Here is a 17,071-nt window from a genome sequence, read left to right as displayed (position 1 = left end):
GTTTTTCCCATGGCTAATATGCCTCCTAAAGTAAAAGCTGTGAACTGTATAGCTATTGCAGAGTATGAGAGATTATCAAAGATTATATGAATTTAAAAAATTACCTTTTTGCAAAATAGCTGATAAGTGTTCTCCTAGTAGCTGCTTCTCCACACAAGCAATCAGTGGTTTCCTAAATTAGGCAAGAAAAGTATATTAGAAACATGAGAGTATAATAGAGTTGCCTTCTGTCACAGTGTAATTGTGTATAACCTACATTATAATACAAAAAACCCCCCAACAATTTTCTACTTAAAACAGAGGCTACAAATTAAGACAAAAATGTCATATGCGATATAAGACAAGAAAGACAACAATAAACCATCTATGTAATTAAAAAATAAATTCAGGTTTGAACACTAAAAATAAAGTCTTTACACAGTAGAATAGAGAAGCTGAGATAGCAAAAATAAATACAAAAACATTACTGGAAAAAAAGTTATACTGACTTTTGGAAACAAACAAGCAAACAAACAAAACAACAAAAGAAACCAAAAACCTCCAAGGGTTTGAACTCTAAACCAACATAACATAGACTGGTGATGTTTAAAACTCAATCTAATTGTGTTATATACCTACACAAGCATAAACTGAGCTAGAACCATAAGACTCAAATTTGCAAAACGTTTTAAATTTGTCCTTGAATATTCCCTATCAAGTATTTGTTTGATACATTCACAGAGTCGGAACTGAAAAATAATGTCAAGTTTTCCTTTACACCTTTCATAGCATAAAAGATGAAAGAAATTGCTTGAAATGCAAAGGGTAATTAATTTTAACATTTAAAATTCTACCACTGCTTACAATGTGACAATGTAAAGACCAACCATTTATTTCTGAGTTAACTTTTATAAAACTGGTTCTCAGATCCTTGGTTTAGATTTCCTAGAAGAGAGATGCTCAACTTGGATTTATGGAATGCTTTTACAGAGCAGCATGCACTTTTGCTGAAACATAAGTGTACCTTTGCTAAAACACTATCTTTCCTGAAAGAGGCCATCAGTGACATGCCTGACTTTCTGTACAATACACCAGTTTAGGCCCTTCATCTCAAAAAGACTAGATGAGAATTTGGAAAGGTTCAGAGAAGGGAGCAGGGATGATCAAAGTATTCAGCACAAGCTACAAGAGAGACAAATGCAATGTCAAGATTCTTTTTTCTGAGAACAAGATGACTTAACAGGTATACAGTGCATTGACAGGCAGAAATGATATGGAAAAGAACTGACTGATCACTTCTCTTTCCAATGCAAGAACTGGGTTCACTAATGATGGTATTGGCAACCAGACTTGCACAAAAGGAGGCAACTTATCACACGGTGGCTGGTGCACTGGTACAACACTTCGCCAAAGACCAGACAGAAAAGCTTATGTAACTCCCTATGAGACAGTACAAGTACTTCAAAGAAGACATAAACAGACAAACCACATCAGGTTCAGAAAATACTCAATATCCTAACAAGCAGACAAAATGAATATTTTATTTATCTTGACTGCTAGCTAAGGAATGAGCCTGAAGATTTATTCTGTATGGCCTCAAAGTCATATACTTTGGTCATCTACAGACTGACAAGGAAACATGCTTATTCTGGTCAGCTGTCCAGAAAGGCATGTACTGATAGGCTAAATTAATCCTTCTGTGGGCTTCAATGACACACTTTCCATGCACTGTTTGAAGTATTTGGAATTATGTTTCCCATGACAGTTTTGTCCTGGAAATATCATTTCCATCTCAAGACAAAATCCAGTAACTAAATTTAACATCCTTTCTGCTGTTGTCATGCACGCACACACACACAGATAGTATGACCCCAGGAAAACTCAAGGGCACTAATTTTAAGAACTGCTGCTTCCCAATGTAAGGAAAGGAAATTAGTCTGAAGCCTTCTAAAAGTAGGTTTCTAAGCCTTTAACTAAGGGCAAGATTCAAAGCAAGAACTTGATGTCTATCTAGACTGAAAATACAACATACCAATCCATTTCTTAACCAAAACAGCAAATAAAAATTTATATCTGTGTTAACTTTATACACAGAAATAGTTCCACATATTTCAATGTGAATAATATTGCCAGAAAAAGTTAGTCAATCTGCAAGCAGCATTTACAGCAAGATTCAAATTCAAATATGAACCATGACACGCAATGCATGTGTGTGAGCGCATACATAAAACGTCTGAAGAAAATCCTAAGTTAAAAAGATAATTTTTATTCATTTATCCTTTTGACACCAAATGAGTGCCAATATATCATTTGGAAGACTAGAAGATAAAATAAAATGTTATCTTCTTAATAAAAAAAAAAAAAAAAAGAAAGGCAAGTGCTTACTGCAGGACAAATTATGTATAGATTTAAATAGTGTGTCAGTGACTCTCCAGTACTTCCCGAATGCACATTTCAACCCAAGAAAACACAAACTATTACTCAAAACCAGGGGGAAAAAAAGGACAAGCTACTCCACACAGTACATTGGCAGCAGCTGCACCAAAGATGATCTTCTGCTACATTCACATCCTGAACTGCTCATGAGTGATGTTCATGTCATCCTCTGTCCTTCTGGGGTTTGTTTGTTTGGGTTTTCTTGTGGTTTTTTTGTTTGATTGGTTGTTTTTTGTCTTTCTTTCCCGCAAGGGATTTGTGGTTACAGTTGTTATCAGTATATGAATGCCTCATTCTTACCGAAAGCATGTTTTCATTTTAAAGAAATAATTTTTGATAAAAATGAAGTATTTAAAAATCCAAGCTGTATCACAAGCACTGCCAACAAGACAAAATCTGTAAGATAATGCAGAAATAGTCTTTGTGTCTCTAAAACCATGAATAATCATACTGATTTATGAAGGAGCCTTGACTTACACTAAAAATGACAAAATTTGTACTCACTGTGTGCTGTGGTCTAAATATGTTATTACTCTGTCTCCTTCTTCTTCTAAACGTTTATTAACATGGTGAAGATACTCTGGGACCTAGTGAGACAAGAGAATGACAAGTTCAGCTACAAAGGTATGAAAGACAGATAATATTGTTCCATGACAATTATTTAAACTACAAATCTGAAGAGAATATGAATTGGAAAGGACTGTTTCACCAGAATATTATTATTTACTACATAATCTATATTTTTATTATTCTATGTTACTTCATATTAAACATATTGTAATGGCATCTGACAGAAAGGAAGAGAAAAACAGAAATCTGAGAATTTTTCAGAGTAAGTTAGTTTTTTCTCAAAATCCTTCTGAGCTAGGCTAGCCCATAAAGTATCACAGAGCAGGTTTGCAGACGGTGTGAACCACAGAGTTCTATTATTTCAATGCCCCTTTCTCCAGTAGAGCATATTTTCCTATGGAGAGTTAACACAGTTAGAACATATCATGACACAGGTATGTGCATGTACATATGCATCTGTGCATATATATGTGCACATGCATAAGTATGTACATGTATACAGTGTGTACATTAGGGCCTCACTCCTTTTGTCTTTTCCCGCAGTTTTCCACTAGATGTACAAAAGCAGTAAGACCCTTGATTTCAAGATCTGTGTCAAAGCATTTCACCTCAGGTCCCACTGGAATGCCAGGGAATGAGGTGAATGGTGCAGAATTAGACACAAGGATTCATCTCAATGCAATGAAAACAGGCATTTTCAAAATGTTTGTAGTGACTCTGTGCTAAAATGGATAATAAACATAGTCTTCTGTATTTCAGACCACCAAGAAATACAGACATTTCCAGATACCCACATTTGCAGGCTGCTCACCACAGGACATAATTTTATCTCAAGAGGACAGAAAACAAAAATATATTAAGTCTATTTAACTAATTAAGGAAAAGAAACTGCAAAACAAATACAACAAAACAGCAAAAAAGTAAGTTGTTCACTTTGGTATTAACCACACAGTAAAATGATACCAGTGGACATTTTACAGCTCTTCGGCAAAAATAATATTGATGGCACACCTTTAAGCCTTCTGGTAGTGTGGCTTCAGCTACAGAAAATGTCACTGGGTTACTCCACACTTTATATATATCAAGTACCATGGCAATTTGGAGTCTGCTCTTCCCTTTGACACAATTGTGGTCCACACCAAAACACATGAATACCTGTCTGCCAGTAAATTTCATCAAATATTAATACACAATGGCACTACTACAAGTTCTCATGTAATCCCACAGCTGATAAAACTAACATAAAAGCAATCATCTATGGCATGCACCTACCTCTCTTTCTTGCATTAATCTTTGGCCTTCTGCAGCATATAAACAATTTGTCTCTTCCAGAAACCTCTGTTCGAATGATTCCTTGTAAACCTGCTCAAGAAATTAATTTAGTTACTTACATTAAGCTCCCAGTAACAGTAGCATATTTTGTTTGTCATGTATAGAGGGCAAGTAAAATCTCAAAAGTGCACACCACTGTGAGAAGTGTCAGAGTAAAATTACATTAACACAGAAGTTCTGTTTGCCCACTGGTTTTAGAAAGACTGAGATCAGAGCTGACTTCCCAGCACAGCAATGGCGTGTTTCAGTCATCAGTACTCAAACAGTCTAAACTGACAGGCTTCTGTTTAAGGCACCCAGCCCAACACCAGTACCCAACATCACAGCACAGCAATGACATCCAATCCACCTGAGCTCAAAATTCCCACTGATATTTCTGTGGAAGAAAAAAGTACTTCCAACTAGTGAAACATCGGCACAAAACAGGTAATTCTCATCAGTAAAATAGTAATACACTCAGTAAAGCATCATCACATCTGCCAAGTTTCTCTCAGTGGCCCAAGAAAAAAGAATTATACCAAATAAAGTGAACTCTCTTTCTCCAGGTAACAAATAAGGTGCGCAAAAAAGGGCATCAACAACAATCACAGACATTGAAATATCTTTGCGTAAGGATAAACAGTTTATTATAGAAAGGAACTAAATTAGAAAGGACAACTATAAAAAAAAAAAAAGTTAAAACAGTCTGAAAAAGGAAGCTAGGGGAATAATATGTAAACAGGGAGACAGTGAAAAGGGAAAGATTCCTTGAGTGTGGTAGAAGAATAGAAGAAAATATTTCTTCCAAAACATATTGCTCAGCTGGAAAACTCATTACATTGTAACCACTTTTTTTCTCTTAAGGACTTCTAGCCGAAGGTTTCCTGCCCATGGCAGAGGAGTTGGAGCTACATGATCCTTAAGGTCCCTTACAACCCAAACCAATCTATCATTCTGTGACTTTTAAAGGCTTAATTTTTTTATTCAATGCAAACTTAAATATGAAACTTCTAGCTTGACAAGCATTCAGAACATGATAATTCACTAACTCAGCAACACCAGTAGACATCAACTCATTGTTTCAGACTCCTCTTTGTCCTACTTCCACGTTCAACAGAATCAAATACTAGTTTTCATTTCTTACCTTCCTTTCTATCAGGATAACTGAAAAAAACATTAACAGTATATGCATATATGCATAAACCACATCTAAACCTCTATAATAGGAAACAGGTATAGAGTGGGATTTATGCAAAGAGGAGCCAATTTTCAGCAGCTGGGCCTCAACTGCATAATTGCCTAAAACTCAGAAACGAGTTGGAAATTAATTGTTTTAAATCAAAATACAAGATTTGCTTAAATTATCTTTCTTCAGGAGCTATCCTCTGTTCAAAGAGGGAGAAGTAAAGATCCTGGCATATAATTACAGGTGTACAATCTCAGTGAGGCAACAGCTACTATAAAAGAACAGATTAGATTGCCTTATTTTTCCTAGTGAAGAAAAAGGAAAACTACATTTTTAAGCCAATGAAGGAGAATGCAGACTTAAATTCTGTAAGAAGGATCCAATAAAGTGGAACGTGTCCTTTCAATTAGTACTTTGCTAAAAATTAATAAATATTAAAAAATCAACACCTAGAAAGAGATGATGCAGTTAGAGAAACTTGGCAAATAACAATAGGGAAAAAAAATGGGGAAAAGCACAAAAATCAGATCCGGACCTCCAGGTTACAATCTGAAAATCACTGACAGAAGTTTGCCTTTTCTCTTGAACAGGATAATTACTTATTAATTTTTCTGGTATGCTAGAGAAAGCTACAGAACAAACTCAAGAGGATTACCATGAAAGGCAGAAAAACTGGTAAGTTGCCTAACCAACAAGGACTATTTTATGCAGTCTTCCCCTTTAGGAGGACTTTTTTTACCTTCAGCTGCCACTTGGAAATGGAGCACCCTCACAGTTTTTAAGACTGCTTCTAAGTTTCATTGCACATCACACAAGATTGCACCATCAACTCAAGGACAACCTATGCTGAGGACAGAAGCACAGCATTTTTCAGTCCCCTTGGTTACTCAGTATCTCTGCTGATGGACAGTTCCAGTAAGTTACAGCTTGACATGATCTATTTGAAAACCTTGGCCTTAACTTGGCATCCCATTCTATCCTTGGCATTTCTGCTAAGAAGTTGCCAATACAGTCATGTTTTTGTGATACAGACCTAAGATCTGGACTCCACAAAGTGATGCCTCTTTACAGTGACAGAGTGGGTCTTTTTCTTTTCCTACATTTAATTTCACTGGGATTAGACAATGAGTGATTAAGACAGACAAAATATTGCACATACTAAAAGATTTGCAATCTATTAGGATCTGCAGGCCATTACCTCAGCTAAGGAAAAGAGGCAAAGAGGTCTCATTTAAAAGCAAAGAATAAAAGACTGTATGTCAGCTAAAGAAGAGGCAGTCTTATCAATCTAACAGCTAGACTGTGAAGCACATTTACTAGAAGAACAGAATCATTTTTGTACAAAACACGGATTAGAAGAGTCAATTTGTGTTTCTAAATGTAGGTGTTAGTGAATGTTGCTGTACTCACCTGCAGATCAGACAGCATGCTCAACAAACTCCTCAACAAACTTCTGTCCACAGCTTCACCATTTCTTTCTCGTTCGATCAGCAGGAGAATTCCATCAATAGTCTTGGTCTGAACTTGCTTGTCACTAATGATGTGGTTTCTAAATAACTCTAGCCCCATATCCCTGTATGAATATTGAAAATCAGGAAGTCACACTGTTGATTCTTTTGAAAAATCTGTATCTCAGTTTGAAGAAAAATAAATACATATAAAATATAGTGTATATATAATATGCAGAAAGAGACTATAATAATGGTGTGTATATTCTTTTTGACACTGTCCACTAACAAAACTATAACAACAATTATCATAAAAATACCAGGTCACATGCTACCAGATGCATATATTTCAGCTGAGAACTGTGAGCAGCCTGTCCATCTTTCACATAATAGAGCATAACTTTCTCTGTTAAAAAAACAGAAAAATCTGAACATATACCTTAACATAAGATTCCCTGGATCAGTTAATCTCTGTGCAATTTGTAAGTTTTTTTCAAAAGCATGAATTCTTTTTATCTTTAGGATCTTATCAGCTGTATCAGATTCTTTTTTCATGCCAAGATGAAGAATGGTGCCTCTATGCCATGAAGCAGCCAATTTTTAAACAGTCTTGGCCATGTAAAATTGAGAATCTTAGATAAAACTTGTTACCTCCAATTTCTTCACATGTATCACAATTTCAATAAAATGAATTTCCCAGTATGAGAACAGACCTCTTGAATGATGTATAGTAAAAGGAAGCCAAGCACAAGGACTTGGAGAAAAGTAATGCAAAGGTTGGGAAGAAAGATGTCCACTGGACAAGCAAGAGGTGGGAGAAAGATGCCAAGCTCCTCAGACAGCCTACGGAACTCATAAGAGCACAGACCAGCCAGGCAGGGAAAAGACATGCTCTTACTTCAGTACTTTATCTAAAATTATTTTTTTCTTTAGAGGAAGTAACAATACCAGAAATTTTTGGCAAAGTCTAGGTTTGTTTGCTTGGGCAATGATATAAAATGCCCCTCAGGAGAGATGCTTAAAAACAGAACGCTCTAAGATTCAACTGTGCTGTGCTGAAAGCACAAAAGCATCATCTCAATGCTCTGAGACACAGGTCTCAACTCTTAAGAGGCCAGTGCTGGAAAGATAATCTGCACCTTGTCACTGTATCTGACTACTTAAAAAAACAGAGCAAGAAGTGGAATGTTGAGTTTTGTCAAAACCATAGGAGCAGCTAAAGTAATGCTGGGCCAGTACTAAGGTGCAGAGGTAGCAGTCAAGAGGAGGTTCCTCACCCATGCTGTGACAACTACAGCGAAACATATACCTTGACTTTTATGTTCACAGACCTTCTTTTACCCTCACTTTACAATGAAATGATGTATATGCAAATGCTGACACATTTATTTCCATAAATTGACATAAAATTTTAAAGATCTATTAAATAGATCAAATATAATGTGAAAAATTTATTTTCCATCTTTGCAAATATCATAGCATGTCCGCACTCTAAAGGTGTTCGGGAATACTTACGTGGATACCTACCATATAGAAGGAAGCATTGAATTCTGAAGCACATAGGTACGATCCAAAAATAGAAAAATGCTTCTGATCATGATCTGAAAATATATAAAGAAAATGGTTTTTTCTTCACCACCATGTGGTATTTTAAATTACAGTACAAATTCTAAAAAATTACATCATATAGACATGCACTTTAATTACTGATGTGGGTATTTTCAACTCTTACGGTGACTTCTACAGTCACCGGTATGCAATTTATTAAGTTAATACTATTAAAGTACATTCCAGACAGTTTTCAAATTCATAACCATTAACTAGATAGTTTTATTAACCTGCTAGGACATACATAAGCTATTTGAACAGTACCACCAAGACAGTCAGTAAAAACCCTGAACTAGCATGCTGCCATAGTTTTTGCTTTAAAATTTAAAAAAGGCAGCTTTGTGCAGGGGCAGTAATTAGCTGTGCAACAGATCTTTTCATAATAAAAGTTAGCTTCCAAAATTCATGAAAAAAACAGAGACACGTTAAATCTAAAAGGAGAAAGAAGATATAAAAATATATTATCGCATTTTTAAATTAAAAAGTGGGGGAAGGAGGTGGTTTTTTTAGCCTATTACTCTTGCACATTCAAAATCCATTTTTAACTCTGCTCATAAAACGGCTGCCCAACTCTCAAGTTTAGCATTAGCATAAATCAGGATGTCAGTAAATAATTCACCCCCAGGCCAGATACACATTTGTCCCCCTCCTTCTTCCCTAAAAGATTTCATTGCTTCTGAAGCAGTTCTCAAAATGACACAGCTTTTGGCCAAGCATATTAAAGGAAAACAGTAATAAGCCTGATTTTTTTCTTAAATACCACAAGTGCTAATCCAGTACATGGACAAGAAAGCCACTTGCTACAGGTTGTTGCTTTAAGGAAAGCAGGAAAAAAAAAAAGAATGCTCACAAGTAATTAAAGTCATTGCTCATAGTAAAAGCCTTTTTATAAAAACACAGGTTCAATTTAATTACATTTTCAAGACAATACACTTCAACTCTGTTTTCATCAGACTGTTGAGTTTGTTTCAAATAGTTTCCCTAACACTTTCCAATTTTAATTCAGATAAAAATCACACACCTCTGCCTATCCCTCACAGGGAAGGAGAGAAATGGATTTGAGGAATGAAAATAGAAATTCAACCATTTGGGGCATTTGTAGGTAAAGCTAAGTGACAATGCAATAAAAACTCATTATAAAATGCTGGTTTGGAATTATAATGATGCCTTCTTAAAAGCACAATTCTCACAGAGAGTGTTTGAGAGAAGATCTTCTGTAACATAAATCATTGTGGAGGTAGAAAACAAGAAAGGCAGAAAGAAAACAGGTTTCAATTCTTTAATCGACCCCTTTCTTTGCTCTATAGTCAGGATTATCAGCTCTGCTTTGAAAAAAAAGTCACAAATTAACCTAGTTTTTGAAGCTATCTAAAAGCTAAGATTGTGGATTCTCCGATTACTTTAAATTATAAACTGCAAACAGTTTCAGCATTGCCTGCTTAGTTTTTCTTTTCATCTACAAAAAACAAGGTGTCAATATATTTCTGAATATTTCAACTTCACATGAAACTAATGAAAGTCAGAGGTAACACAACAGAGCCTAAATTTCAACAAAAAACTGTCCTCAGCTAGCAAAGGGGAAAGCAAAAAGCAATGCTGAAAAGTTGGAGGAGGTGCAGCACAGTCCCAAGTTAAAACTATGACAAACTCGGTTTTGCCAGATTTTGTGCCTCAAGGATATGTACTGTGAACAAACATTCAACTTACCATTTGTCTGCAATGATCTTGCCAGCATTTATTTATCTTCTTTAAAAATAAAAGACTATCCAGAGAATCTGTACAGCACCCATTAAGGAAAACTAGTTTGCCAGTATCTTTTGAGGCCAGATTCTGGAGATGATCTTTGCCAGCCATTAGGCAAAGCTGCTCCACGGATATTTCTATGTTACTGTGCCTGTCAGAGATAAACCATTAATTGCAGAGCTTCTGCCCAGCACAGAGGCTGGCAGTTCTCCAAAAGGCCTCCCTGTGTTTTCAAGGAATAACACTCACTGCTCTTCAGTAATACCATCTAGTGGCTGTACTGTATAACCTTAATATAGATTTAAACAAGAAATCCCACCAGTGTCAAAAAAACCCTTGTCACCAACCGAGGTGAGAGGGATGGAAAGGTTATTTTGTTTGTTTAATGAGTTCACACTGTGCACAACAGGAGTGACCCTAATCTCTCAAAAGCAGTTACAGTTCTAAATAATCCTCAACAAATCCAAATACCACTCTTTTCATATACATCTCCAGGTCACCCTAAGTCATCTACAGACTTTCTTCATTACACAACAGATCCAACTGTTATTCAAAAATAACAGAATTTTCATGTGTCATATGAGTAAATCCAAATGAGGCTTTACCTTCCGCTCCCACACATTATCATCTCCAACTCGCTCTGGCCAAATCTGATTAATCTGATCTCGTGTCCTTGGGATATAAAGTGGTATACCTGTAAAATACAAAATCCTCAACTCTCCAATCCACTAGTTCTGTCAAGAGGGCAGGGTGAAAGCAAAATTTTAAAACATCTCTTCATAAGATAATCTAAAGTCTGAAAAAGCAGGGAGGCAAAAAATGGTTGACTGTACTCTGCTTTAAAGCAGACTATAAGATTTGGTTCTCAGACATCAGGTATGTTTAAGAGACTACTGTACTGGTTAATGTGCTGTGTAGAAACCAGACTCCTTAAATTGGACTCAAAAAAGAAAACAAAACAAAACCCAAAACAAAAACCAAACCCAAAAACATATAACCCAAAACCACGTTAGTATTTAGCTATGTAACAGGAAGAAAAAAATTATCTTATTATGACTGTAGGCACCTACTTGGGAAATGCAGTGAAGTGAGAAACTGAGTCACAATCCAAAGCACATTTAATGCATTCACCTGGAAAGAAGGCTCTTTCTGGGCCCCAGTCCCTTGTTTCTTTCCTTTTATCCTATCAATTGTTGCTACTAAAATACATACAGAGACCTGGGAAACACTGCCAGCACCCACAGAACTGTAGTATCTGTTCAGTATGGCACCCTCCATCCAGCATCTGCTTGCTAATGCACTTTCCAAGAATGCAGGGACTCTACTGCCCAACAAAGTGCAGACCCAAGGTTATTACACAAAATACAACTATCATATAAAGCACCTTTTCAGCATGCAAAGCTTGACTGGATTCAGACCACAGGTCTGGCTGCATCCAGGTGTCCACAGAAGATCTATAGGCACTTCTGTGACCCACTGAGACAGAAGAAAAACCCAGCAATGTAACTTCAGCAAACCAAGGCGAAATTTACCGAAGAACTTCACATGTCTGTGCATTCCAAATGATCTCCTGAACTTAGAGCTCTCTTGCAAGAACCTCTCAAGGCACACATAAGATATCTGAAGGCTTGTTGAATGCCTTTGTGACACACTGCTGCTGACCACTAGTTATTATTGCTCAAACAGGTGCACTTCATGTTTGAGAATTCTCTTACTGTTGTTGAAAAATCACCGTATTTTTTTTAACACTATTGCTGCCATAAGCATCTCTACTACTCACACGCCATAGCAATTTATACCTGCTGTGCAATCTCATAGTGCTATTAAAATTTTATAGATTAGGTGTAAAATTTGCATTGCTATTAAAATGATAAGTAAATTCTTATTTGCATGCTACTTATAGATACACAAAAATTATTCACCCAGATGACTAAAGTTGCTAATGCCCAATTTGAAAATATGTAAGTGGTCAAAGAATCTCTTTAACAAATAAAAAATTACTGGAGTAATTTTTACAAAGTGTTGTCTTAAAAATAATTATTTAAACTAATAATTCTAACCATTTCTGTGCACGAAAAAAAGGATATTCTCTAAATTGAAGGATTTGTGCTTTCACATGTTCTTCACAGACTTGTCGTAGCTGTTTGTACAGTGTAGCAGAGACTTTGTAAGAGCAGAGATTTTCAACAGCCTAAAAAAACAAAACAAGATTATGAATGAGACAAAAAAACCCCAAATTTTTGCATCTGTATAATTGACACTGACAATAAAGGAAAAAATTCAGTATTATAGCTTCAGTGTGCGTAAAACCAAAACACCAAAACGAAATTCTGTAGAAAAATTCAGACTTCATGACTCCTTTCTTATTTTGGTCCCTTCTTATTCTGCTACATTTTGTGTGCAAACAAGGTCCACCATCACAATCTGAGTCATATTTCAGATGTGTTGTTAAACATGACCAGAACTCTACCTCCTCCAATACTGCCCAGCATCAGATTTCCTCCTGCAGGTCCATTTTGTGCATCCTTCAGTGCATGCACACATGTGCTTTTTTGGAGGGGGAACACAATCATATCAAATATTTTAATTTCTTAATAACTGTAGGGTAGATTTTTCAACTAGTCTCTCTAAATGGTAAATGAGTAATAGCTACTTTCCTGTCTTTTTATCAACTTATTTCTTTCCAAATACTAGCACTGATTTACATACTCACACTAAGGTACATAAACTGAAGGGAAAAATAATTTAACACCATGCCCCCCCAAAAAAACCCCAAGCCCACATTAACCCTTATCTAAAGACTTTAATTGATTTTTTGGAGCTCATGGAATTTAGTTTAGTATTTATTCTTAGTTAACTAAGGAGATCAATTCTGCCCCAAACCAAATGTTCTTGTAGTCGCTATATTAATGGCAGCAGCCTTTATGCTATGAGGCAACACTGCAGAGAACACTGCCAAAGATTTAAAGCACTATGTCACCTGGGCAACTAGAACTGACCCAAGAATGTTTTCCTTCACTCCAGACGATTTATAATGTCACATTTTGTTGATAAATTTTCCAGTAACATCAACGAACTTAGACAAAGTTTCAGTATTTTTGCAGTGCTAGGCCTTTATGGATTTTTTCCCAAATTCTAGCTTTCTTTAGTGTCTTATTTCTTTGTATTATAAAACATTATGGTGCCTAATGCCAGCATGTAATTCTTTACATTAGCAAAGCATTACTAGATGCAAAGCATTACTAGATGTTCTTCACTCTGTTGCAGTTTCAGATCACCCAAACACACTGGCTAGCAAGTGCACAGGCCAAGAGAGAGGTGAGGGGAAAAAGAGGGCTGCTCTGAACAACCTGGTCTAATAGAAGGTGTCCCTGCCCATGAGAGGGGGGTTGTAACTTGATGATCTTTTAAGGTCCCTTCCAACCCAAACCATTTTATGATTCCTTGGGCAACAGCACTGGCTTAAAGTGTATTACAACCTGCAGCCATACCACCTCTGTGCCACCTGTTCCTGCTTCGTTTTTTGGTTTGTTTGGGTTTTTTTGGTATGAAATCAAGTAATTCCCTCCTCATTCACCATTTGTTTATTCAGATTTTCCTGCCTCTCTTTCTGAAGAAACTTGATTTGACTCTTATTCATCTTGCATATATTTCGTTTGAAAAAAAAGATACAGTAATAATCACGTCTACAAAGATATCAGAGAGATAACAGTTTTAGCTTCTTCACTCACACAGATCTAGTAAAAGTTTTGTTTCCAATCAACCTTTTAATAACTTGTTTGAAGCAGAGGCTTCTGTTTTAACATTTACCATGCGAGTTATTGCTAATTCTTGTATTATTTCCTCTATAGGTTCAAACACACTGAAGAGTTTGTTTTCCAAAATGTAAACTGAATCTGCTTCACAGAGTTCTCTCCATGGGGTAATTCTAACCTATCTAATGTCATTTTATTTAAATGTACATAAAAATGGCTTTCTCAATTTTGACACAACATTAAAGTATAAAAACAAACAAACAAAATTATCACACAATGATATTATGGTTTTTTTCATCTGGTCTTAGAACAGCTAAGTAAAATGACACTTGGAACAAACAGTATTCACACTATCTGTTTTGCAGATAGTTTGTTATGTTTCCTCAGACACAGCTTTTCCTATCCACTCATCCAAACAAAAGTCTAGTCAGGACTCTAATTTTTTTCCTTTACTACTACACTGCCCTATTCTATGTCCTCCAGAAGGGCAGTGGTGCCCCACTTCAGGTTATTTAGGGCTTCATTGCAAAGGTAATTTTTTTCCCCATTATTTTTATCACTCATTCCTCAATTCTTCGAACTGCCCCAATTTCTCTATCCCACCAAGTAAAAGCTACTTCTATCAAAACTTGTGCAATCTACCACCAATCCCAGATATCATTTCTATTTTGGTCAGAAAAAATTGGCTGCCACCCTCCCATTGCTCACTGACTATGTCTCTGCCAATCACCTTCGTGCCTAATCCCATGCTGCCTCTAATGCCTGGAAAGGAGTAGCCTTCAGGCTTCCTACAAAGCCTCGTCATTGTTCTTTGGTTTCTCCACAGCCACTGAGCCAAATTAAATAAATAAATCAGAAAGTTCAAAGGCAGGCTGGTACCCCAGCCCACTCACTGCACTAAACTCTAGCAGGCCTCTCACTTCCTTCCATAATGCTGGAGAAAGACTCAAAAAAAAAAAGGCAAAAAGAAAGCCCCAATAGTAAGAACTGATGCACACTATACTCATGAACAGTTAAAACGATCTGTAAGTACAGATCAGGTTTCCAATGGATGCTGAACCTCATCTTTTATTCCTCTGGCACGTAAGTACCTGTCTGTGCACAGGAACACTGACTGCTACCACCCTCTGCACAGAAATCTTGCTGATCTGCTGCTTCGCAGATTATTCGACCGGCCTCGTGCAGTTTTTACAAACAAGCAGGCAAAGAGAGAAAGCAAGAAGTACAGTTCTCACTTCACAGTTTATCTGAAATCTCTCTTCTCCTCTTCTGCCAAAACTCAAGCCTGTACCCCAGCGATTTCATACCCATATTACTATAATCTCATTTCTGAGACTCTGAAAACAAGTTAGGTAACGCTCAAAGCATCTGTGGGATTTTCTTTTTTAGCTAGGCGTGAAAAAGCAGGATTTTTGAAATGCTGAGTTTAAAATGATAAAATGTATTATGCAATTCAAACTCTGCAAACCTGCAAGTATTAACAGATGAATACATCACAGTCAATTTTTCTATTTAAAGGGAATAAATTATATCAAGTCAATACACATGTACATAATCACCCATTTTAGATCCATATTTTATACACCCTAACTAATCACAGAGACAAGTATAGTTACAGTCAGTTCTCAAAAACAGCCTGATTTTCTTGAGCATGGACCCAATATGAACTGCTGGTCTTCTCTCTCTCAAAGTCTGCACTTTGCAGACAACATCAAACGTACCTCAACTGAACACTGAGAAAGTGTCAGGTGAGCATAATAGTATCTTAAGTCCTGATCTGCCAAGGGCATCAACAGATGGGGCATCTGCACATCAAACACCTGCACCCACAAAAAACTTGTAACTAACTTATGCTGTGTAGCACAACTTAGTGCATTAGTAATTTTTTATAACATGATCACTGTAAAAAATTACTACTTCACTTAAATACCTCAAAGTACATACATTTAAAATAACATAGAATTAAATCACATACAAATTGAGAAAGTAGAAAGAAATGGTTCATGAGTATGTCTCTCTTTTACCCTTCCTAGTCCCTGCTCTATTAGCACAGATGTTCTAGAAATACTTTTTCACCACTTCAGTAAAAAAAACTAAGATCCTGATTGTTATGTAAATATAACAGTAACCTGAAACATGGGTAAACTGACAGTTTGTTGCCTGCTCAATTGAGATTCCTTCTCAATTCCCCAAAAAGTATTTATGTTGAAGTGTTGTGTTATTATCTAATAATAGCAAACATTTCAACTTCACTATTTACAAGAGACCATACCATGTACAAAAATCATAAAATATATAACTTCATAAGCCAGTTAGAGGAACATCCTGTTTTCAGCATGTTGAGTGGGCAGAGTATTGAAGATACCAAGAGAAATTTCAGCCCTGCCCAGGAATAGTTTTCTGTGTCTCTCACCATAAACTGTTTTTTCATGGGCCGAGATCCTCGTAACTCTCCAAGGAACTGATATATAAAACTGCAAACTGACTGGAAATGGAGCATGGAGCAAAGCGTTCAAAAAATACACTCAGCTTTTAACAAATCAAAATACGTTATGTTGAATGCGTGCTCTGTGAAAGTCTCAAAGTAGTTTATTAACTTTCTGTTAAACTCAGAGAAATGAAACCAAAACCCTATGTGCCTTACCTGGTAGAGCTCTTCAAGGTTGTATTTAATAGAAATACTACTCTGTATTGCTCCCACTGCTTCATGTAGTTTTTGCCAGGTGTCGTGAGTGTAATTCTCGGGTAATTTGGGTCTTTCTGTGAAGTAAGACACAACTAGTTGAAAAACAGCTACCCAAGAGGAGCCTGCAGCAATCTCGCTCACCCTGCTCCATCGAGTCCTGCCAAGCCATGCTGCGCTTGACCGTGTAACTCTGGCACTGCCAGAGGGAACACCAATTCCACCCGAGACGACCAAACCCTTGCACGACGGACATGATCCCCCGGCTGCTGTGCTTGACGCCCGTGTTACTTTTAGCGAGGTAACGACGCTCGCCTGGCTCTGATCAGCGCTGACACTAAGGTGGCTTTCT

General features: G+C 36.6%; 1 protein-coding gene across 1 annotated transcript in view; it reads right to left on the bottom strand.

Annotated features, from left to right (window-relative positions):
• The window catches only part of CUL4A (cullin 4A), a gene marked incomplete at its 5' end in the record, with an annotated part of 36,979 nt that extends 19,918 nt beyond the window's left edge, over nt 1-17,061 (bottom strand). The window contains 8 exons of the mRNA XM_029964766.1: nt 105-172; nt 2,920-3,002; nt 4,258-4,347; nt 6,893-7,055; nt 8,458-8,531; nt 10,246-10,315; nt 12,369-12,472; nt 16,681-17,061. Of these exons, the coding sequence (XP_029820626.1) occupies nt 105-172; nt 2,920-3,002; nt 4,258-4,347; nt 6,893-7,055; nt 8,458-8,531; nt 10,246-10,315; nt 12,369-12,472; nt 16,681-17,061 (1,033 nt within the window). The remainder of the gene's footprint in view (nt 1-104; nt 173-2,919; nt 3,003-4,257; nt 4,348-6,892; nt 7,056-8,457; nt 8,532-10,245; nt 10,316-12,368; nt 12,473-16,680) is intronic.
• Nucleotides 17,062-17,071: the final 10 nt, after the last annotated feature.

This window comes from Manacus vitellinus, unplaced genomic scaffold (assembly GCF_001715985.3).
Source record: "Manacus vitellinus isolate BGI_N305 unplaced genomic scaffold, ASM171598v3 scaffold_7_pilon, whole genome shotgun sequence".
Classification (NCBI taxonomy): domain Eukaryota; kingdom Metazoa; phylum Chordata; class Aves; order Passeriformes; family Pipridae; genus Manacus; species Manacus vitellinus.
The sequence above is the reverse complement of the archived record's forward strand: the minus strand, read 5'-3'. Positions and strand labels throughout refer to the sequence as shown.